Below are 24,987 nucleotides of genomic sequence, written 5' to 3'. Positions count from 1 at the left end.
CACAACAGTTAATAGAATTACACATTTTAATTAGAGCTGTATACTTTGAGAGCACTTGGAGCAAGAGTTCCATGCGTTGAAAAAATGTTGTTATGCGATGTTGCTCTAACCTCGTTGTGCTGCTTTTCATGGTTGTAACTACTCAAATTTTGTAATGTATATGGTCAGCAGATAAAGTATATTACACACCTTGGGAGGTAAAGTAAAGAGTATACTTGATCAAACATTTGTCGACAAATATGGCATTTAGGCTTTTTTACTGCCTTCCGTGATGTGCGTGAGATTTTACATGAGGTTACAAAGAGAAACTGATTAATTATCCACATCAGGTAATAATAATTAAACCCCAGATTTCAGCAGTGTGATGAACGAATTTATCATGCAAATACAAATGCTTGCAAGTACATATTTATGTATGTATGAATGGTACTGTGAATACACACGTAAGTGTTTGTGTTCTATGCATAAATACACAACTTTACTATTTATTATTTATTGACGTCATGTAAGTTGCAGATTTTACTATCCACACAAAATCTCATCCAGTTAATGTAATTACTTTTTTAAACATATTGATCGAAAAAGTGGTAAAAAATTAATATTAAAAAAGTGAAAAATTATCAGAACATTCCCGACTTGCAACTTTATACGCAATTATATGAATAAAAACTGCGGTTATAATTCTTAAATAAAGCTCTCTTCACATACCTAATTATATAAAAATATAAAGTCTTTTAAAATTAGTTTTCAACTAACTCGTATTGCTTTAAAAGGCTTCATTAACCAATTTAAACTTTAAAAAAAAAAAAAAAAAAAATATTGTAATAACACTGCATACCTTGTTCGCACTGTCAAATCAGTTAAGTCTTTAATATCACATCTCCATTATTATTACTGTAGCATCAGCGACTCTAAATTACGATGTAATATTGTGTCTTTGACAGCATTAAACACAATTTTAATATTTTCTGTGTCAACGGCAGTAGTAAAGTGGTGAAATAATGATTTTTTTGGATCCCTTTTTACGGATACAAGGAGATCCAATATAAAATTTTGAACATCTTTCATGGAATGTGAATCACCCGTAAACTGTGGAAAGTACCAGCAGATATTCGTGTCTTCAGATCGGACTTTCTTCTCTAGCAGATCGGTTTTATTTAGAAATAATATCACTGACACTCCATAGAATATCATATTGTTGATAATTGTATCAAATATATTTCTGGACTCTTCTAATCTGTTTGTTCTCCTGAAAATTAAGAAAAAAACTTTTAGTTGGTACCAATAAAATATACCTAATTTATGATCAAAAAACGAATCAATCATTATATTATTTTTTTTAGTGGCTGATTAGAAGCATAATTTATCATTAGGACAGAAGTCAATGAATTTAAACAAAAAACAAAAGGTCACTTAACTTGGGTAAGAAAATACGCTTATGCTTAACAGGTCCGACAGTTACATTCGTTATCCTAGCATTACAAGTGATAACATTAGAAATACACAGTGTAAGATATTTAGAGCTTCGATAGCTTAGTGGTAAGCGTGTTAGCCTCCTAGCCAGAGGTACTTGAAGGATCGTAGGTTCAAATCTCGTCGAAAATTATCGAAATTTTTTTTTCGGTCTTTTTTGATGGAATGAGTAATTTTTCTGGAGACGTCTAGATCTCCAGGGGCTTCTTTTTCGAAGGAAAGCTAACACCTGGTCAGATCATCGGGTAAAATCACTGTCGGTTATAAAAAGGTCCATGCAGCGAGTTGGATAATTATTTGGAAAAGATTCTTCCATTGAACTTGTTAATAGCTGGGGGTATGCTTGAGACAATCGATGCGCGCTGTTATAGTACCCAGTAAGATGGATAACCGAGCTGTCTCAGGGGAACTTTGCAAGAGACCCGCACGAAAGAAAAAAGAGCTATGATATACCGAAAGCCGAAAAGAGTCCTAGAATAGAAATTGAATATTTTATATTAGTTTAATTCTGCGATATTTTTATAAACATATTTATAAAATCTAATTTTTTTTGTGATTAACAGCTTACATGTACATTTAACAATAAAATAAAAAAAAGATAAATTTTTATACAGAGAATGCATTTTCTAAGATTTTTGAATTTCATGTTTAAGTTGTTGCCCAAAAATTTAAACAAAAAATTTATACGTAACATGCAGCTCAATTTTTACATCGATGGCATAACTGCTACATTTTTTACCTAAGTATAAAGTATCACTATATTCTTTTTTTTTCTACATTAGCTTCTTAACTATTTTTGTTTAATAGTATTTTTCAGACAATAATAATCACATTTTAAGTATAAATGTATATTACAAAAACGCAGAACACAATGTACAACTTCAGTCAACCACACATTTAAATAAAATCTACAAATTTTTCTGACCTCACAACACTTTCAATAAAAACTATAAAACATACAGTCAAAACACTCATTTTTTAAACTTTTCTACTACTTTTTTAAATTTTAAAGGGAATGATTCCGAAAAAAATAACAAAAATGATAAAAAAACTTTTTTTTTGAGATTTACAATTTCTTATTGGAACCGAATATGTAAGTCTAAAACTTTTTACGATAAACCCAAAAACTTTTTTTTTTAACCTATGAAATATTACCATTTGACTACAAAAGCATAAGAAATTTTTTTTTTGTTGTACACAGGTAAAATATTTGATAGTAATATTACATGCTAAAAACTAGTTAGAATTTTTTTTGAGTTGTACAGTTTTGGGGCTAGTAAAATTTATTACTCCAATAAATTTTTCTAGATTTCAAACTGTTAGATCATGGTATGAAAACAAGACAATAAAGCAAATTTGAGCTGAGATTAATTGAAACTTCGAGAATAGTCAATTTATATGTATATGCCCATGTACACATCAATGTTAGAATTCATCGTGTACCATTCGAACCACTCTAATATTGGGCTCCAAATTCGTCCAAATTCGTTGTACACCAAAAATAAGAAATTGATGCGTAATGACACTTTTAGCTGTAGTGAAAATGCAAAGCACTTCTATGATACAGTAATGATTGAAAATATTTTTAGATATTCTAAAACTATTTTTTGTAGAGCGAAACACAAGATTACTATTCTTTATCAAGGTGGATTAAGAGTTTGAGAGCTTATCTATTTGAGGCCATATAAGCATCTTAAGGCTCTTTAGAGCTACGGGATATTATAATTTTAAAGGTAACTAGACAATTATACGTAGCAGGGGCGCACGGTGGCTCAGTCGGCTAAGTTGCGTGTCAGAACGCGGAAGACCACGGTTTGATTCCCGGCCAAGTGAGATTTTTTCGAGCTAATTCCTCTGCGAATTTCCACATGTGCTTTTTCACCATGCAATGTTCCTTGAGACTTGAATGGACGACCTTTGGCAGAAAAATTGCCTACCACTTAGATCCTTTGCTCTCGAGGTAGTCTATGTGACATCATTACCACACCAACGAATTGAAATACTGTATTAAATAATGTAGAAATATGTAACTAATAATGTAAAAATGTGTTGCGAATAATGAAAAATGTAAGCAATAATGTAATGTGTAACCCATAATGTAACAATTTTCCTTACTGAAACAAGGCTGTATGTACTCGTTTACAATAAAACCTAAAAATAAATGCACTACGTTAGTAGGTATTCATTATTGAAAAAAAAAAAAAAAAAGAAAAATTATACGGTGTTAAAGTAGAGACGCCTACTTAGCGACAAACTCAAATATCTATGAAAATTAAAGATTTTTAATACAGCTTTAATTCTGTACTCCATGCATCTTTATATACTCGAAAGCTTTGAGGTGGAATTAAAGTTAAGGTTATAACAATTTAATTTACTATTAGCAATAAATTGAATTTTTATTTTTTTTATTTTTACTTTTTTTTTTTTTTTTTTTTTTTTTTTCTATCCGGTTACCACGACACCTACTCACCACCTATGTATGGAGGTGTATTGTCACACCTATTTTCCAATTCTTTTACTAATGTTATACTTAATCCATGGGCACAGTGCGAGTATCTCCGGTGAAACACCATGCCAGTTAAACTACATTTTCTGCACTAATGGTGCATCGGGTCACACTCGCCACTGTGTAGTCTTTCCCCGGAAAGGACTTCATAATTTCAGGACATCCACTCCTCACCAGTTAAGTCAGCGCTCTCTGCTGAAGCATCGGATCCAGGCTAAACAGCATCCCCGGAGAAGCCCCCCATGTTTCAGGGAACACTTCTCGCCGGTAAGGTCAGCGATCCCTGCCTGGCGCATCCGATCTGCTAACCCCTACCCATAGCCCTAACACTGTTTTGCATTCACCCAGACCTGAAAACCTGTGGGGCAAGGAAAAAACCCTGGAATTAGACTGAAGAAAAATTCCACGAAAAAACCCGCCCCGAAAAAGCCGGGGTTACATAGGAACTTTTCCCGATGAAAACAGTTTTTGAAAAAATCTGCATTCACCGAGAATCGAACCCACAATCCCTAGAACAAAGTTGTATCAGTAACAAGCACGCTTACCACTGAGCCCATACCACTGTGCAATAAATTAAATTATTGTTTAATGAAATTAGAAATTACTTGTATTCCATATCTTAGCCTTCATAAGTGGTAAACTCAAATTAACTGTGTTTAATGTTTGATTCTTTCATAAATATTAACTATGCTTCATAAATAATAGGTAAACCTAAAAAAGTTACAGCTTTTTATGTTACCAATTAGATAATTTTAATTATCAAGCTAGTTGCCTTAATTTAATAATGAATAGCTGTGCAAGAAAAAAAAGTAGTACTTAATTTTACTACTTCCAATAAAATCAATCCAGCCTACATTTGGCGACATAATTCAGAGCTCAAGAAGAAAAATGAATAATGAGATGACTGACGATAGAAACACAATAACCTTGTTTTTCATTTTTTTAGTCAGTGAGTCAAAAGTAAAAGTTGCAATTATAAAAGTAAGTGATTTAGGTATTAAAAGCTTTTTAAGTATTAAATTATACATCACAGCTAGTTTTTTAATATAATCTTATCGATAAGAGAGAAAACTTAACTATTTTCGGAGCACAGTTCATACAGTTACGACACTGAGCCTGAGAAAGCGTACCAAAGTTTTTGGCTCCATTTCTATGTATGCACACACATACACACACACACACACACACACAGAGAGAGTTACATCATATCAAGAACATGGCTACCTATTTAAACTTTCTCGGGAAGTAACCTGTTATTCTATCAACAATATGGTACTTAATGATTCTGGTGTACGCTACTTTTGGGGGTTACAATAAAACATTCATAATCATTTTTTTCAAAAGCAATAAATCACGGAACTGTTTACTAAAAATACAAGTCATTTGAACATCGCTTTAAGGATGTTTATACGTAATAAATAATATTGACAAAAATAAAAATAAGCACTTTACATTAAAAATCCTTAAAATGTACTGTTTGTCAAAATGTATTTCGTTGGGCAATGATAAACTATTTGTACTAATTTATTTAGACTAATTAAGCATTTATTCAAGTGCTGTGAATAACTCTATATAAACAGCTTTTTTTAAAATTCAGTGGTAATTGAACTATTGATTGTTTTAGTACACTGCAGCTACCTTGTACAGATTTTATTTACATTCAGAACTTCTTAATATAAACAGTATTTTATTGAATGAACTTATTTCAAATTATTAAAAAGAAATGGTATTTTCCTAGGAATTAATAATATTGCTATAAAAAGACCTTTTAAAAAAATTAAAGGGTTCGATAAATTTGATGTGTTGAATTAATTTTTTCAAAGAATTTTTGAAGTTCCTATACAGTGGCAATGAAGAGTATTCTTGATAAATCTTTAGCCTTGCAAAGTTTTAAAATCAAAATATGAGAACGGTCAAGTTTTTTTTTTTTTTTTTTTTTTTTTTTAGTGCAGCACATTTTTTGTTTGACACTCGTATCGTAGTATAATACTATTAAGCACTTATCAAAGATTTTTTAGAGATTGAAAAAAAGGGTTGAGCTCGTGGTGTATAGCAACTTCACGAAAATGTGAGATATGAATAAATTTTGTTTATTCATTTAATTTTTTTTACAATTCTGTAAAGTAAAATATCCGTACTAAAGTAATTATTTTTCATCATACTACACCGAAAGTAGGAACTTTTCCCTTCCCACAAGTAGGAAAATCCCTTCTTTCGGTGCAGAATTGATGAAAAATAGAATACGCACCACGTTCGGAGGTAAAGAAATGCGTTAGATTTCACATTAACCACCCTCGGCAACGTTTTTTCCTGGATTTCTTGGCTGAAATAATTATTTCAACAAATATTTTGAGTAGTTTTAATTTGAAATAGTTACATTAAGTTCTTATATATGTTGTTTAACATTAAATTTTAAGTTTTGCATGACTTCCAGAACAGCAGCACAAAGAAAGTTTAACCATAGGTAAGTTACAACCTTGTAAGAAAGAAAAATAAATGAATAATTTATTATGATACAGTGATCAAATAGGAAGTAATAAACACTTTTTTCATAAAGCTACGTTTGATTTAATTTTTTTTCTCCTATTTTTTATATTTTAATTCATGCACCAAGAATTGAGGCACCAGTCAAGTACATGAGCAGCTGAATGAGAGAAGACGTCAGCTTTCATGTATACTTTAACCATGTCAAAGAGCACGGCAAAATACCCACTCATACTTGTTGAAGTCAAAGCTATGACGATGCACAGTGGTATTCAATGCAAAAATTAGGATAACATTACTTTAAGCCAGTTATCCCAATAAAGGGAGAAATAACTTAGCATCCATCGGTGAAAATATTTATACTCGGTTTTTGGCATTAACTTGTGCAAAATGATCCCCTGAAATCGAATTCGCATGTTGCCAGGCTTGAAAGTTAGTCCAAAATTGTTTAAGACATTTTTTTTTATATCGTGTACCATTTTCCATGGCTGAAAATAGCCATTTTCGCATTTTTTTTGAACTTTAATAATTAATATCCCGGAGAGTATTAACTTCAGAGAAAAGTTGCAAGAGACTTTTTTTGTTTGTGGTCCACAGATGGTGAAAAAATTTTTTTTGAGTAAAAATAGACGATTTGCAAAATTTGTTTAAAAAAATTGTTCAAACAATTTTGGACCAACTTTTAAGCCTGGCAACATGCAAATTCTATTTTAGGGGATCATTTTGCATAAGTTCATGCAAAAAAACCGAGTATAAATATTTCCACCGACGGACGCGAAGTTATTTCCCTCTCTAAAATAAATATTATCGGTTTTCTAAGAAATCGAGCTTACAATCGTGACTGCACAATAAATTTATTCAATTTTTATTCAACTGTTTAATTTTTTATTTAGCTCTAAATTTTAAATAAACAAATCAGGCAACAAGTATTTTCATTGGAACTTGATTAAACATCGATACGTCAAGACAATTCATGGTCATCTTTAGTGACTAGATGACATCACTCAATACATATTGTTACGGAACAAGCATCGGGGATTCTCATGTAGATGGGGAGCAGATAATTCTGATTTGTTAAACAAATGGATTAAAGTGTCCGAAATATTGTAGTGAGTAGCTCGGACCCCATCAACTAAGGATTCACGAAACTTTACGCTGACCGCTCCACCACAACCGCTACCGAGAGCTGCTGTATTAATTGCACTTTTAGATGCATCATTGTGTAGTCAGTTGTACGCCAGTGTGCCAACACACAGGCGCTGACTTAACTGAACCAAGCCACGGCCGTGACACCTCCCCGCTTAATGCATCATCATCCCCGATAACACCTCTTACAACGTCACCTACTGGGTATTTTTTTCCCTAAATTCAACAACTGTTTATTAGTCTTTTCTCGCATATGTTTAGGTGTCCCTCGACATGTTGTATCCATTGTGGCATCTCTTTCCTACTGTCTTCTTATCTCAATATCGTTTTTATGACAGGTAGCTTCATTAGTATATTGACTCACCAGGAGACATAGTTTTTACCGACTACCGGAGGTAATACAGATTTCTTCCGAGTTGGAGATGGATGCGTCCAGCGCATGTCGGAGTTAATTTTTTGAACGAATTACCTTCTCGACCGCCTTAGGCGATAAGCCAAGCTACATCCAGCCTCTCTGTCACCAATTGACGCTCGTTACGGAACAAGCTTCAGGAATTCTCGTGTAGATGGGAAGCACGCTATTCCGATTCAGGAAATAAATGGAATAAAGTGTCTGAAATATTATAGTGAGTAGCTCCACTGAAAAGGTGGAGCTGGGGCTCAAACCCAATCAACTAAGGATTCACGAACCTTTACACTGAGCGCTTAGCCACGACCGCCACCAAAAGCGGCTGTATTAATTGCACTTTTAGATGCACTATTGTGTCGTCAGTTGTACGCTAGTGTACCAACACACGGGCGCTGGCTTGACTGAACCAAGCCACGTCTTTGACAACATACTTATACTTCTTACTCACTGTTTGAAATGTTATTTTCTCCACTTGGTTTCAGTTATTACGATCAAGCACTCATGAAAGGCAATGGATGTCGTAGTTAATATTCAGATTTTTTAAGGTAAAAAAAGACGTAACAGTATTGAAAAAGATTACCGTTGTTGTTTTGAACAATAGCTTTTCCGCACTTTGGTTAGTAACACTTTCTTGTCGTTTACGAAAATTAATTACGGAGACACAACAAAAGAGTACATTACGTCACAACGTGCACTTGTACGTATTACTAATTAAATACATTTATACTTATTACTCACTGTTTGAAACATTATTCTCTTAGCTTAGTTTCATTCATTCACAACAGTAAATGAAGAGGATACAAGCTACTTAATTATAGTGGAGAGTCAGGATGAAGCAAACAAAACGGTGCAGAGAGCGGAGATTGTGTGAAAGTGACATATATACTTTTACACATGACAACAGACACTCGGTTCTGGATCTGTTAATCGAATTGGAAAACAAGCAGAAAAGTATGACAAATAAATTAAAGTTACATAAAAACTGAGTTGAATCGTCTTTCTGCAAAGATGCACAGGTAGAGATAAAAAAGTTAGTTTTGCGGGGAAAAACTATAAAGGTGAAAGCGATAAAAAAAACTAGGAACGTATATCTTATAACAGATAACAGAAGCACTTTTAAATGGAAGGATAAAATAAGTGCTGAATACAAAATGAAAGAAAAACAAAGACAAAAAATATACAAATGTTACTATTTAGAAGTGCTTCTTGACTTAGGTTCATCTTAAATATCACTTTTTCGTACTAGTTTAATTTTTTTGCTGATAATTATATTTACTCTTAGACTAGTGTCTGTCACCATAAATTATAGTTCAAAGTTTTATTAGCCGGCTGGTTTAAGGTATTCAGGTATGTATTACTAATTTCGTATTGTACGTATCTTAATGTTTGCGTGCTATAAAAAAACAAGTAGCAAGATACGATAAAAAATAACACAGCATGGTGACGATTTATACATTATAAACTATAACCTTGTTATATCGATTCATCTCGTGGCGTTTATCGCGGTTACTGAAGGTAGTTCTTCATGCCTATTTTATTTTTTGCTCCGATACAATATCGCTTTAAGGATCACTTGTCACATATTTATTTTCTACGATATAAGATTAAAGGTTATGCGTACGTACACAATAAGTTTTGACAGAACTTTATGGAATGTAAACGTGAATGTTAAGAGCAATTCATCATACTTCTAGTTTTGTAAATAATATTTTGAGCATCATTGAAAATAGAATGATTCATTTTTCTTTTTGAAGGTAAACTTCCTTAACTTGTTAGTTCTGTACTACTAGGGAGAATCGGAGTAGTACGTTGTGAGCTTTATAACGTCAACAGTAGGACTTTTTATAACGGCTTAGTTTATTTTCTTGTTCCTCACTTAAAAATATACTTTAAAAATTTTCTATTCGTAAAGCTTCAATTTTTTAAACTGATAAAGTCACTTCCTTGTATTTCACCACAAAAACTAAAATTAAACTAGCTCAGAAAATATACAAGGTAAAAGACCCAGTAGTAGACCCCCGCAAGATTTGGGACCAGTAGTGGACCAACAACAAAAAACTGTAATTATGACTATTCATTGTCACTTTATAATGAAAAATAAAAATTCAATAGTACTTCGTGAGGTCTTGGCTATATAATGGTATATTTCCCTAATCGTTAATACTTACAATTATTTTATTAAAAATTAAATTAGAAGACACCTGTAAGTAGCAACAACGGATAATCTTAAATCTATAACATGGAGTCGAAGTCGTATTTTTTTGATACCTTATATTAAGTTAACTGAATACTGCCAGCTACAATTTTTTTTGTACGATTAATGAGCCTTTAAAGAATATATTCCGTAATGGTATTCAGTAAAATGTCAATTATTTATTTTATTAATTACGTGGTCCGCTTTACCTCCCACTTTCAACTTTGTACCCAAAAGTGGAACGGCAAAAATGGCGTGCGGTCCGCTTTAGGTGTCTCAGATTGCTTGGGGAGCAGAAGTGGACCTAATCTCGAACCGTGTAGTAGAGCTTATGAACTCTTTATTACTTATTTTTCTTTAATTACCGTTAGCAAGAACATAATTATTAACTATGCTTAAAAATTTATACGTAAGTTGGCTGTACATGAGATACATGTTTTTTTACTGTTCTCATAAACTTGAAAAGTTGGATGTAAGTATTCTAACCTTAAAGTGTGATTGTTCATACATTTATTTTGTGGTATTTGGACTTTTTACTTATTTACTTTTAATAGCGTTGAAAAATGGCAAAAATGAAGAAAACAAGTGACAAGTCATCACAGTCAAATCGATAGAAGAGCCAAGCAAAGCCGAAGTCGAAGCTGAAGCCAATAAATGCAAAACAAAAATCATTAAAATTGAGCGCAAGTATACAGTAGAAAAACTTGAACAAGCTCTGAATGCTTTGGGGGATGTAAAAAGTTTAAAGCAAGTGTCTAAGGAATTTGATATCCCGAAAACAATGTTACTCAGAAAATTAAACTACGAGACCTCTTTGAATGTAAAGAAAGGCCCACCGGCTGTGTTAAGTACACAAAAAGAAGACGATTTTGTAAAATGGATTATTTACTGTGCTAAAAGGGGATTTCCTCTTACAAAATCGTGTCTGCTGGACCTTGTGCAAAAGTTTTTGGTTTCGGAGAAAAGGAAAAACCCATTTAAGGACAACTGTCCAGGAAAGCACTGATACAATGCTTTTATGGCATGACACCCTTAGTTACGTCTGTGTATAGCTCAAAGCCTAACGTCGACAAGGGCTTCTGCAACTGAAACTAACTTAAAGATGTGGTTTCAAGATGTTCAAAATTATCTGAAAAAAAAATTGCCTTATTTGGATCCTGACAGAGTGTTTAATTTAGATGAGTTGTCTTTTTTACTCACTCTACCCGACAACGAGGTCATTGCGGAGAAGGGGAGTAGATCGGTGTATAAAATTGTCAGTAGCAACAAAAAAGCTTGCTTTACAGTGTAGTTTACTGCCAGTGCGTTGGGCAAAATACTCTCACCAATGATTTTATTTGATAACAAAAAAGTGTCTAAAAAGCCATATTGGAAAAAATACCTAAGGGCCTGGTCATTTGGTAATAGCGAACGTGGATAGATGACCACTTAAAGCTTCTACAAGTTTATCACTTAAGTATTTTTCAAATTTTTAAAAAACAATAACCACCAGTTCTCTATAATATTATTCGCAGATGGGAATTCTTCTCATTTTTCTTTGCTTTTAGTCACATTTTGCAAATAAAATCAGATAAAACTAATTAAACTGTACCTCAACGCTACCCACTTTATTTAACCCTTAGACATTGCCCTTTTCTATCCATTAAAGGATACATTTAAAAAATCTAGCAAAATGTGGAGAATAGAGCAAGGAGTTGTAAATTAAAAAAAAGAAATGTTCGCTCCAGTTCTAAAACTAGCTCTAGATTCTAATGATTTTACGGTGAAAATTCAATATGGTTTTGAAGCCTGTGGCTTGAAGCCCTTTAATCCTAGTGCAATTAATTTCAACTGCCTGAAAAAAAAGGAAAACAAAAAAAAATACCGCAAACAACCAGCCTATTCAATCATCTACATTACCCATTTCTCCTCTTTCTAAAAACAAAAAGTTACTTGAAACTTTGGAAAAAAACTTATCAGATGATATTTTGGCGCTTTTTAAACAAAATGTAACAAGTAGCGAGTGGGTAGGTGATGTATCACAGTAAGGATTGTTCCAGTTTTGGAACAAATTGAAAAGGAATTGTAGTTAATTATTTTTTATGTACATAAAATATTTATATACATGTAAATAATTGTATATAATGTTCTTTTTTAAAATTTTGACGGTAAACAAATTGAAAGAAAATATTTCAGCAAGGCCAGATACTAATTTTGTATACACTAAGCCTATACTTATTGAACCAAATAATAATGCTGTAAACCTGGAGATAAGTATTGGGAACAATAGTATGAGTAACAATATTCAAAAAGATATTGTTGAGTCTGCTGAAGTAATGGATTGTTTTTTCGATGATGTCAGTCAAAGTGGTTTAATGTAAGAATATACTTTTGTAGAAATTAATGGAAAAATAACAAAAGTTACCGTACTACATACACAATCAGAAGTTTTATCAAGCAGCACCAATGAAAATAGTACTTTTTCTTCCAAATATCATGCAGGTATGAAATGAATTGCATCATATTTAAATTATAAAAAAAACAGTGCTTTTTTGTCAAAAAACTTGCATAATAATTTTTTGTTGTTTATTGTAGATTACTGTAACCTAACATCCCCATCGATGAGTTCTGCGACGTTAAATCTGACAAAGCTCATCGTACAATTTTAACTCAAGCTCGACTGCTACGTCTCCAACAACAACCTCATATCAAAGCTCTGTCTCAGTTTAGACTCCTTTACCCCTATCAATGAGTCCTACGATGTTGAATCTGACCAGCCCGTCGTACAATTTTAACTCGGGTTCGACTGCCACGTCTCCAACAACAACCGCATCTTAAAGCTCTGTCTTGGTTACGGCCAGCTCTTCTTTATCGATAAGTCCTCCGACGTTAAATTCACCCAGCCAGTCGTACAATTTTAACTCGGGCTTGACTGCAACGTCTCCAGCAACAACCGAACCTCTGCTGTCTCTGTTACGATCAGCTCTCATTCGTAGATGAGTCCTGCGACGTTAAATCCGCCCCACCAGTCGTAAAACTCCAGCTTGGCCTTAACTGCTACGTTTCCAAAAGCAACGATTGTATCTTTAGATTCTGTCACAGTTTTAGCTAGCTCGCCCGCGTCGGTGTGTCCTGTAACATTTAGTACGATGAACTCTCCAGCCTACTCAATTTCATGAACAGTTACACATTCCATCGATTTATCAACTAATACAAATATTAGTGCAAGCGAGAGTACGAGTTTAATAAATTATTTAATACGGACAATGTGTGTTGTACACAATCCACTTATTAACTTTTATCATTTATCTGTTTCAGTCATAACGTTTAACGGTTTAGAAATATATCCATGTTTGCAATCAGTTTTGCAAGTGCCATTATTTCACAGGGAAAAAAGAGAAAGTCATAAAGTTGCAGTTTTAGTGGTTTAAGATACATTTAAAGTTTTACAAACCAAAGAAAATGAAAAAGTATTGAAAGAACATCAAGTTTTACTAAAGAAAAAAGAAAAAGAAAAAAATAAAACAGTTTGTGGAAAAGAAAGCAGTGCAACCCTTACAGATTCTAAAAAAAATTTTCTTGGTCAAAAACAAAATTACTATCCAGAGAAACAAAGAAATTAGAAAGTCTCTAAAAAGTATATAAAATTGAGAAAATATAATAGGACTGCTTGAAGAACTTCGGAGAAGAAACGTAAGGAAATCGAACTGACCATTAAGAATTTAGAGTGAAATCTATTGCAATTAAAGATTAAAATAAAGCAATAAATATTGTGAAGTTATAAATATTGATAAAAATAGAAAGTATCTATTAAATGTATACTTGCAGAAGTTGCTTTTTTTATTCCTGTTACTCCTAATTTTATCTAATTTATTTTATCACTCAGTTCAATAAAAACGAAAATATTACCATTGTTCTACGTAGGTCCCTTTCTGCTCCTCTGGTGGTCCACTATACCTGCCACTTAAACACTATAGAATTTTTTTTTAATTTTATCATCACAAAAGAGTTGACTACGAAATTTGATTTTGTTTTTATTTACTTGATTAATAAATTTATAGTCTGCAAGAAATATCAGCTTAATACCTAGTGCAGTCTATTATTGTTCAAATAAGTAATGAACACAAAGCATTAATTAATTTAATTGATATTCTCTTAATTAACTTCAACAATACAAAAAAGTTAAATGCAAATAACACCAAACCAAGTGTACTCATGGAGTACGTAAAAAATAATCATAAAAGAGCGCCGTCGAAGATACTGTAGATTGTTATAATTTACTAATTTAATTGATAAATTATGGGTAAGTGCACATAAGCTAGAAACTAAGTGCGCTCGTTAAATGGTTGAATAAATAATTACGAAAGAGCGTTGAGTATGTAAGTGTAGATTGTCTACTTTCTTAAATTTATGGATGAATAGTCTGCGAGCGCATATCAGCTTATAACCAAGTGCACTAATGTATTGTTGTAATTAATAATTACAAAATAGTATTGACACCTACATTTCATTTTGTTTTAATCAATTTGATAGTCATTAATAGTGGATGAGTGCTTATCGCTCAAAAGAAAGTGCGCTCATTCATGGTTTAGGATTAATTTAACTGAATAATTTTGAAAAAGTATTGACCACGATATTTTATATTATTTTATTTAACTTTCTTAATTAATAGATAGTCGGTGAGCGCGTATCATCACACCAACTATTTATCAATTTTGTATACTGTAACAAATTAAAATATAGTCATCAACAATTTTTTGTGATGATTTATTTAAACAACCAGTGAGTGTTTTTGATTGTGAGCTGATATGTACTCATCAACTCTTCTTGATTAACCAAGCAAATAAAAAAAATAAAAAAAATCGTTGTCAACGCTCTTTTGTGATCGGTAGTTAGAACGATGAATGAGCACCCTTAATACTAAACTGATAAAAGCTTACTGACTATTCATTAATATTTAAGTAAAAAATAAAGAATAAAAAATAGAAGCCCACGCTATTGCGTAATTAGTTATTTTATTAATCCATTAGCGCTTTTGGTTGTAAGCTGATTTGCGTTCACTTAATATTTATTAATTAATAAAGTAATTCAAAAAAAAAAAAAAAAAATATTGTTGTCAATGCTCGTTCTTGATGTAATAGAGGTTTTCTTAAGTGGAATTAGTCTTGGAGATTGAGCTGCTTGACTGATTTTATAAATTTAGTAAAATGAATGCATTGAAACAGGCCAATTAAATTTTTTTTAATAAGATTTCTAAGATTAAGTATTAATTTAATCAATTAATAGGCAATAGAACCATTGTAGGAAATTCAAAGTTTTAGCTGCACTAAATTATTTTTATGTTTACATAAATAAATGCAGAAAAATAAGCCTTTTCAGCCATGTAATTTTAGCTGCTGGATCATTTATTTACTATTTGTTGAATAACGGCAGCTTAAAACGCATACATGCTTGCTTGGGATTTGCTGCTATGATTATTAAATAAAGTAGTTTAAATAATAGGAAGCAATACACGCCGGTTAAGTCTTGAAAATTGAGCTGCTTGAATAACTTTTTCAATTTGTTCAAATAATACGTAATTATGAAACCGTATTTAATTCCATGTTATTATTTACCTATGATATAAAATTAATTTGTTCAAATAAAAAGCTAGCATTGTAAGCCCAGTAAGTATTGAGGTTCAAGCTGACTGTGTGACTTATTTAATTTATTTAAATTAAAGGCAGCAATATAAGCCGGTTGGGACATAAGGATTCAGCTGGTGTATTATTCATTTAATTTGTTTATTTAAAGGTATCATGAAATACTGACTAAATTGCTGTGAATTAACTTCCTATGATAAAAAATTATTTTATTCAAATAAAAGACAGCAAAAGAAGTTGATGACGTCTTGTGGTAATCGCTGCTTAGATTATTTTTGAATTTATTCAAACAAATGCAGGAAAACGAGCCTTTTGACTGTAGTAAATTAATAGTTTTTGCAGAAGGTTTTTGTCTAATTCTGCCAGTGATGAAAATAATAATAGAAGTATGATTATTATGTAAATTTTTAAAACATTGTTTTTTTGACATTATTGTCGTATATTAAAACTAAGTTTTATTATTTGATGTAGTGATGAATATATTTTAATCCAACTATTAAAAACTAGAGAAAGAAAATCAAGACGTTTAAAGTCCTTCGAAAATGCAAAACAAAGAATAGTTGTCAAAAAATGTTTATTGAGTATAATGATTGTTCGATAAAGAGTGTAATATCAAAGTCTTAATATTAAAGTCTCGTGATAGAAATACTTATATTTTGAATACTAAAATTCTAAATCAATTATATGAAAACACAAAAACGGATTTTAGCATAAATTACGCAACGTACAAAGGTATTGATAAACCCGATCGTAATATTTATGTTAAATTTCCAGCTAAGATATTAGGTAGTTTTCTTGAAAGTCTACTACCCCATGAACTTTATTTAATAATAATTGGAGCAATAGTTGCATTAATCAGAAGTTTAAGCAAAACTGTCAGTTTATGTAACGGTATAAGGTTAAAAATAATTGAATTATTAGAGTATAATTTTGAAGCAGAAATAACTGGAGAAAAAATCTGTGATGGTGTTTTTACAATAAAACCTTGAAAAAATCTGTATTTTTTCATGGACAACTAAATGCTGCAATGTCTTAATGTAAAATAAGAACTGAGTTTTCTTACAAATTGAACGATAAAATGATTGGAATATAGGAAATATCAGTTAGTTATATTTAACAGAAATTAGATGAAATTTTTATAAAAATTCAAAGTAGAAGTGATTAAGTATGGACAATATTGTTCGTTAAGTACATTTTGAATTTGAATAAATAGTAAAAAATACTTAATCTTTTGAAACACTTATTTGTGTTGAATAAAATTCTTAATTACCTACTTAAAAGTTATCAAATAACAGAATATTACATTACTGGTACATGTCATGAATTATATACATGTTAGGGTTTTTTTGTCTGGGTATTATTTATTTTTGCTTACCTTATTTTTCTATCCTGGACAATAATTTTTATTGTACAAAAATGACTTTACGAGCTATAAAAATTACTGTCTTAAATTTTAAAAATTACTGTTAAAACAGTAAAAAGCCTCCAGACGACCAAACATCACCAGATGATCATTCTAGAACAGTAATTTGTATTCAATTTTTCTCAGTGTATTACGATGGTTTCTGATACTACAACCGATTATTGGCAAACAGTATATGCAACTAGCTTACATAAGTTGACTTGCTACCTTTATTTTCCAGATTGTACAATACAAATAATTATATCGTGTTGTGATGTGCTTATTTTTTTCCATACTTCAGGGTATAATAATAGTAGCGAAGAACTATTTCGCTTTGCTACAGCAACGCCTGCTTACTCAAGTACTTCTTAATTCAGAGAATCACAACTATACATTTGAGAAATTGATAAAAATTTGTTTATATTGCGTGTAAAAAAGTATTTTCAGTATTAAAAATATCACTAAAAATATTATTTTATACAATACTATCTACCAAAATGTTTTGACTAACAATTATGTTAAAAAAATGCTGATTATATAATTGAAATAAGAATTAGATATTGAGCTGTTTTTTACCAATGAAAATTTTCTTATTTTAAAGATTATTCATATTTGGCAGAGGATTAGCCTGAAAATGTTTTTCAAGATAATATGTCATCAGAAGAAAATGTATAACAAACCAAACTATCGACAGTACGTGATACTGTAACAAAAATATTTGTTTGCACGTTTAAGATACAAGGGTATAAATACTTGGCAATAATACCTAATATTCTTTACTTTTGGACATCATTAATATAGAAATGGTGACTGATATGCCATATAATTATTTTAAACGGAATATTTTTCATGATAAATACACTGATCACTAGTATCAGCTGATCTATATCTCTTCTACAGCAATGCTAGCATACTTCAGCCCTTTTTCGGTAGTTTCTAAACTTGATGATGCAAGAGCTTGTACATCCTTCCCATTCTATTTAACGTTAACTGCTTCTGAATTAAGTAGGCTTATAGAAATTTCATAAACATTTTTTCTTATATTCAATTGTAAATATAATTTAAATACATGCGTATAATATACATTGTTATTCGATAAAAAATTGTTTCATAGACAGATTACGAAAGCTCCGAAAAATTGAACTATAATAGCAGTCTACAAGTAGACTAAGCGACTGTCTCAATAGTCCCTAAAGTAAATGGTATAAATGCTGGATCTTTATCCTTGAATATAATTTAAGATTCTATTATTTCAGGTAACATCAAGCTATTCGTACTTACCATTTCATTTACGATGTTGATAATATTGTGATATCATTAATAAAACACTTAATTTTGCCTCGTATCAAAATCCAAAAATAGAGTAGATTATTCTGCAACAGTGATGCCAGCCCATTTGAGCACTACTTTCAAAGTGTTTGATTTTCATGATACGAGGTCTAACAGCGCCTCGTTATCTCATTTCATGCAACCTTATTACGACGTAAGGACATCAAAGCGTATAAGTAGGACACTAATTGTTTTATATTATCTCGTAGTTAATGCGCTGAAGCATTTGTGTAACTAAAAATCTTTAGTAAAAATATAACCTCTCTCGTAAACATTAAAATGAAATTTAACTTAATTCGTGTTTGATACAATTAAAATGTATTTAAAACCTTAAAAATCACGCAAAAACGCATAGTAAGCTTTAAGAAGAATTACTATTGAAAAATTATCTTTACAAGAAATCACCTAATTATAAACAATAGTGGAGCTTTGCTCCTTTGTACGCTCCACGCGCCAACCCCCGTTTTGAAGCAGGCAGTGCCATGAAAAGATGAGAGAGAGAGAATAACAATGTTCTTTTTGTCCACTGGACGTTGTCGTTCTCTCTAGTACCACAAGCCTATTTATTAACGATGGCTTTCTCTGCATTTACATATCGAACGCATAGCTGTAGGTGTATAAGCCTTGCGTTTGCTCACTCACGCATTTCACTCCCCATATAAGGTTAGCCTAGAAAAGTTTCACTCCAAAAAGAAAACGACCTAACCGACCAACTAGAGTGAAAATTAAACGCTTCCAAAGGTTCTCACGATAAATGAAAAAGGTTATGAGTAATGTAATACGTTTATTTAAAAATTAGTTTAAAGGTATTTAGACTGTAGACAGAGTGAATACATTAAGAACTACTAGGTGCATACATTTTATTCTTATGGTTGGTACGTTAAAATAGTTTAGGAGGCCTGAAAAAATCTGTAGGAGGCTAAATGTGGGGCTAGCATTTTGTTTTGATATGTCGAAATCATGTAAAAAACGATCGAATTTTACCTTATTTTGTGTGGGGCTGTGAGTAACAACCTTTTTCTTGTGGGGGAAAAGGCCTGTGGGGGTCGTGGGAGGATTGTGACTGCCACACGCAAAACAACTGTATAATATAGGAAGATATATATATCTTACTAATTTATAAAGCAAAGTCACTAAAACCATTGTAATCGCTAACCACAAAAACTACTAAACCGATTTTGCTGAAATTTTTCATACTGATTTTTCATGATTCCGAGATGGTTTTCGCATAGTTTTTTTTTTTAAATTTAATAACAATAGCCATAAATAAGCTTAAAGTTTTTTTAAAATAAGCTAACTTTGCGCTTTAGTTCAGTAGGATTCGCTAGGTGGCGTCGAGGAAAAAATTGAAGCCACCCGCAACCAAAGACAGTAAAGAGTGGTTATAAGAAACTTCATTGAGTGGACAATCATCAGCACTACACTAAGAACAGAGGAGTCCGTCATGCAGCTGGGCATCCCGACTACCGATGACACTCTTTTTTCATGGGCAAGCGAAATGAATCAGTTCTTACCCCGGATCCCCAAAACAAACAAGTGCCACGGAAAAACAGGCATTCGGAACGTAAACGTTTCCAGTGGAATACCCGGAAACGTTTCTAGCTAGAGCACAAACTGCTTCAGCACTTCAGAGCTTTGTGGCCGTTCAACCATCCAGCCTGATACCGTCAAAGAATTTTCTACTTCAAATGCGAGCCAAGGAAGACAGCCCTGAAGAGTACGGGAAGCCCGGCCTCCTTAATAGTTGTCCCAACGGCATATCTACAGAGAAGGTATTCTCCGGGTCCACTTTCCTGACTACTGATAAATAGTTGGTTATCCGGGGAACGACCTCAAGACGAGATATTCTTTGGTCAGCGGCGTACTTTCCTTCCTGTACGCTCTCCGTACACAGAGACTTAAAGGATAAGCGCCAAGCTACTTGCAGCTGGCTTTTCATTATCAAGAATAATAATAAGGAATAGCTGGAAGTTTTACCACTGGCCCTGTTCAGGGCCACTATAAGTATTTACATTCCCTACTTAACCATCAATATCATCGATTCTTTTAAGAGCCACTTAAGTTTAAACAAGCTTGCCAATCAATACATTTTTGCTACCATTTTTAGAAACGATTATGTGAATGACTAGAAGACTATGTAAAGCTGCCTACTATTCAACCAAGTCAGTCATTCACTGGCAGACGTCACGAGCAGAGTTGTTCGTAGCAAGACTGGGAACCCCGGTGACCGACGACCCTATATTACCCTCTCAACTTTAAGCATTCAACCAGGAATCACCGATCCTCTCTAAGGTCTGCGCTGGGAAAACCTAACAGCTATGAGCATATGAAACCGCAAGTCAGTTGCGGAGATTTATTAGTTAACAGAGTAGTCTTGGAGTTCAAGACTCCGCATTTTACTCCGATAATTGCGCAGCACAAAATAAAAATAAAATACTAAACACCATGTACTTTAAATAACTTCGCTTAACTTTCTATTACGGCAGTAGTAAGAAAAATTATTTTTCTTGCTGTCTATTACTTGTATCTTTTCTTTAAACTAATAATTGTATCAACAATTTTTTGATTCTGAATACTGTTTAGATAGGGGCTTGAAAAGAGAAGGTAAGGGGGGAGTCAATCCATTAAGTTGGCGCCACTGCCGAAAGGTGCGAGACGAGTACGAGCGAAAAAGAAACGCTAGCTAAGTCAGTTGCCGTCTGCACATCAAACGAATAAGGCGTTCGTGTTGCTCTGCGTAAGACGCAGCCTGAGCTCCTCAACTAAGGGACCGAGTGTACTGCTCAGTTTCTTTTAAGATTAAAATTATTTTTTCTCCTCTCGTACTCTTCGCCGCCAACTCTCTCTCTCTCTTGTGTGCCACGAGAAGAGAGCAGAAAGTAAAGGTGTTAATTTCAACGGTTTAAGTTTAAGTGAATAATCTATAAGTTGTACCAACGTAAAATTACTCAGAAGAAGTTAATTGAAGTTAAATTCTGTATTACGCACGAACTTGTTCCTATGGTGAAAATAAAGAAGAAACATCTTGTGATTGGATAAATCAAGAAAAAGGTGACGACATTATTTTTCCTTTCCTCTTCCTTTCAATCCAGCGCTCGAATAAATCATTCATTTAACTAAATCAGTCCATTACATGGACGTTCGAGGATGACAAGCAGGTAACTTGCCATCCGAACAAAGTCTTTCGAGCCAGATCGACACAAAGAGTAGAAAGTGTGCAACGCGAACGGGCTGGAGCCGACCATTTTAAAGCTAAGCGGGTGTACGTACGCACTAAGTAGAAGGAAGGTGCTACGTGGCTCATTAAGTAGCAGCTGGACCGCTATTGTATAGTTCTGCGAGAGCGCGTGCACGTTACAAATTTCTCTCTCTCTCTCTCTCTCTTTCGTGTGCTGCGAGAAGAGAGCAGAAAGTGTGTGTGAAAAGGACAGTGTTAGTTTCTTTTTCTCTCTCGTGTGCTGAAAAAAGTAAGAAAGCTTGTACGCGTTCCAAACTCTGTATATCTCTCTCTCTCTCTCTCTCTTGTGCTGCGAGAAGAGAGCAGAAAAAGAAGGTGTGCCACGTGAACGAGCTGGTGTTCTTAGCCGGCCATCTTGAAGCTACGCCGGTGCACGTACGCACCAAGGACAAGGAAAGTTCCATGTGGCTTAAAAAGTAGCAGCTGGTCAGCCATTTTATAATTCTTCGAGAGCGCGTGCACGTTCTAAATCTCTCTTGTGTGCTGCGAGAAGAGAGCAGAAGGTGCTTGTTTCAATGTTCTATTTTCCTCTTTTTCGCGTGCTACAAAAAGAGAGCAGAAGTTGTGTGTATAAAAATTAGAGAGCCAGCTGATCTACTCCAACAATGCAGATTAACATTAACAAGAAGCCCGACCATTTTCTTCATTGTTGATTTTATAAGCTATAAGATTTAAACTCTCTTTACTTTTCGACTGTCAAGGAGGCCCACAAACAGCAAGAATATTACAACAAGTTAACATTCATGAGTAACAACAGTGTTGCGAAAGTCTATTACAAGATTTTGGATATTTTAATTGTTTACAGACATTTTGAACAATTACTTTAATTTTAACATCTTAGAGTATTAGATTTTATCTTATACGAAAGTTGTTAGGATATTGGATATTTTTAAGTTTCAATTTACAATTCATGCGAAATTTTTCTTACTTCAGAATTTACTTTTTTTTTATGACACCCTTAAGTTATCGAATTTCAAATTGCGAAACAACTGTCAATTGAACACTCTAATAATTTTATCAGTTAATTGATCAAATCAAAAACTGTTGTGATTTTAGAAAACTGGAGTTTACAAATCTTTTGATAAAATGATTGATTATGTTCAGAAGTTAATGAATTTTCTTAAGTAAGATAGTTGATATATTTTAATAAAGAGAGAAAGAATCAAGAAAAAATAAATTGTCATTAGGAATTATTACGTTAAATTTTGATCACAAAATTATAATACTTGTTCATCTTGCGTAATTGAAAAATTGTTTTAAAAAAAATTAGATTGTAGATTGGTTCCTTGGTTATTTGACTTAATATATTAATAGTAGATTAGTTAAAACGAACCTAACCTTTGCCTTGCCAAGTTATTAAAATGAACCTTAGCTGGTATTCAAAGGGGAAGGTAAAAATTAGAAAATAAGAATATTTTACTAGAATTAAGACTCTTGGTTGTTAGTCACTGACCACCTTGTACCCCAATCTTCAATTTCCGTCCCTGATATTAAGTTTAGTAACACCATGGAAGTTTATATCCATGCTTAACAATCCCTTCATGGTCCAATAAAGAATGTCTTTGCTTACTTCCAAAAAAAGGAGCGAGACTGCATGACTAAAAGCCAAGCCAAGGCTAGCTTAGAGCGCTTAGAAGAGAGATATGGAAGGCTGAAAAGTAACCATTAGCACACAATTTTAGCAACAAATTATGATCCGAAACATGAATACGCTACTAACGAGGTCTTCGAGAAAATAAGTGACGATTATTTCAACTCACAAGGCAACTTTTTAGATTTTTTTTAACAATTCGTTGCTCACGTTACGCTGGACAAGTACGTTCTTAATCGTACTACAATCAAGGTGCTTCAGTTAATACTTTTTCACAGCTCCCTTGAGTCGACATACCCGTTTTCTCTGGTGACTCGCAGGCTTGGGAACCTTTTAAGGTATTTTTTTGCTTACTTATCCACCGACGAAATGATATTTTAGCAGCAGTTAAATTTTATCACTTACAGTTTTACCCCTTTTACTCGACAAACACTTCATTGTCACACACTAGAACGAGTATAAAAAATACAATGATAAAAACACGACTGATACATACAATATGTTATAACTGAATACATAGACAGCTGACTTACGATGAAATTATTCGTATAAATACTTATTGATACTTTGTTGACCGAGAGTCAAGTGTGATCGGCCGCTCGTAAGTTCAATGACTTGTTGTTTTTCTAAATAATATGGGCGTACATTTCTCCTTTACGTTATGTTCCAATTTTCAACAAAGCAAATTCAAGCTTTAACAAAGTGCTGTACTACTCGATATTCTACTGCAACATATATGTTAGGTGTATAGGCACCAATGTGACCATGCACTTCAATGATCTAGGAATCAATTTGACCATAAGCCCTAATGACTCAATGAACAGCGGAAACCAATTTGACTTTTTAAATAAATTTGGGAACCAATTTGTCTATACCCAAGCGATGAAACTAGTGTTATTGAATCTGAGGAAGAGGACTCAGCTTCGGTCAACCAGATCAACAAGGTTGTTCCCAAAAGGGGATCGGGTCTCCTTCTATGTACTGCTTGACTTCACGTCAAGCGTGTCAACGGGGAAAAATTCCTAGTACGTGCTTTAGTAAATCAAGGATGTCAATGTTCAATGATTTCCCAATCTCTTTGTGACTTACTTCTTTTAAAGCAGCGACAGGCTAATATTCAACTTGTTGGTCCAGGTGAAGTAGTAATAGGAAAACCTAAAGCTTTAGTTTTGATCAAGTTAAGTCCTCGCTTTAAGTCGAAAGAAGTTTGAAACATCAAAGCTTTAGTACTTCTGCGCGTTTCTGCTTACCGACCGCCTAATAATGCACAGTTTATATTGCTATTAGCAGTTGAGGGTTTACAGTTGGCTAACCCTCAGTTTATACTCGACGACCAAATCAATCTTATTCTTGGTGCCACGGTCCACTCAGAAATAGTAAAAGGAGACGTTAAAAAAGGCCAGCTCGATGAACCAATTGCTACAGCCACATGGTTGGGCTGGTTATTATCCGGTTCGATGAGTCTTTTCTCTTCCACGGTTGCTTCTTAAACTATTTCTATCAACTGTGTTGCACTGGAAGATGTCTCTACAATTCTGCAGGAGTTCTGGCACTTAGAAGAGCCTCCTGACTGCGCTGGAGAGCTTAGTCCCGA

The 24,987-nt window shown here is 33.1% G+C and overlaps 1 protein-coding gene across 1 annotated transcript in view; it reads right to left on the bottom strand.

Moving 5' to 3' along the window:
- Positions 1-866: 866 nt before the first annotated feature.
- cta (Guanine nucleotide-binding protein subunit alpha cta) overlaps positions 867-24,987 on the bottom strand; it is a 111,617-nt gene continuing 87,496 nt past the window's right edge. Inside the window, exon 5 of the mRNA XM_014355120.2 lies at positions 867-1,249. Within this exon, the coding sequence (XP_014210606.1) occupies positions 892-1,249 (358 nt within the window). The 3' untranslated portion in view covers positions 867-891. The remainder of the gene's footprint in view (positions 1,250-24,987) is intronic.

This window comes from Copidosoma floridanum, unplaced genomic scaffold (assembly GCF_036245765.1).
Source record: "Copidosoma floridanum isolate Cflo_tuat_1 unplaced genomic scaffold, Cflo_Japanese_pri ptg000026l, whole genome shotgun sequence".
NCBI classification, from domain to species: domain Eukaryota; kingdom Metazoa; phylum Arthropoda; class Insecta; order Hymenoptera; family Encyrtidae; genus Copidosoma; species Copidosoma floridanum.
The sequence above is the reverse complement of the archived record's forward strand: the minus strand, read 5'-3'. Positions and strand labels throughout refer to the sequence as shown.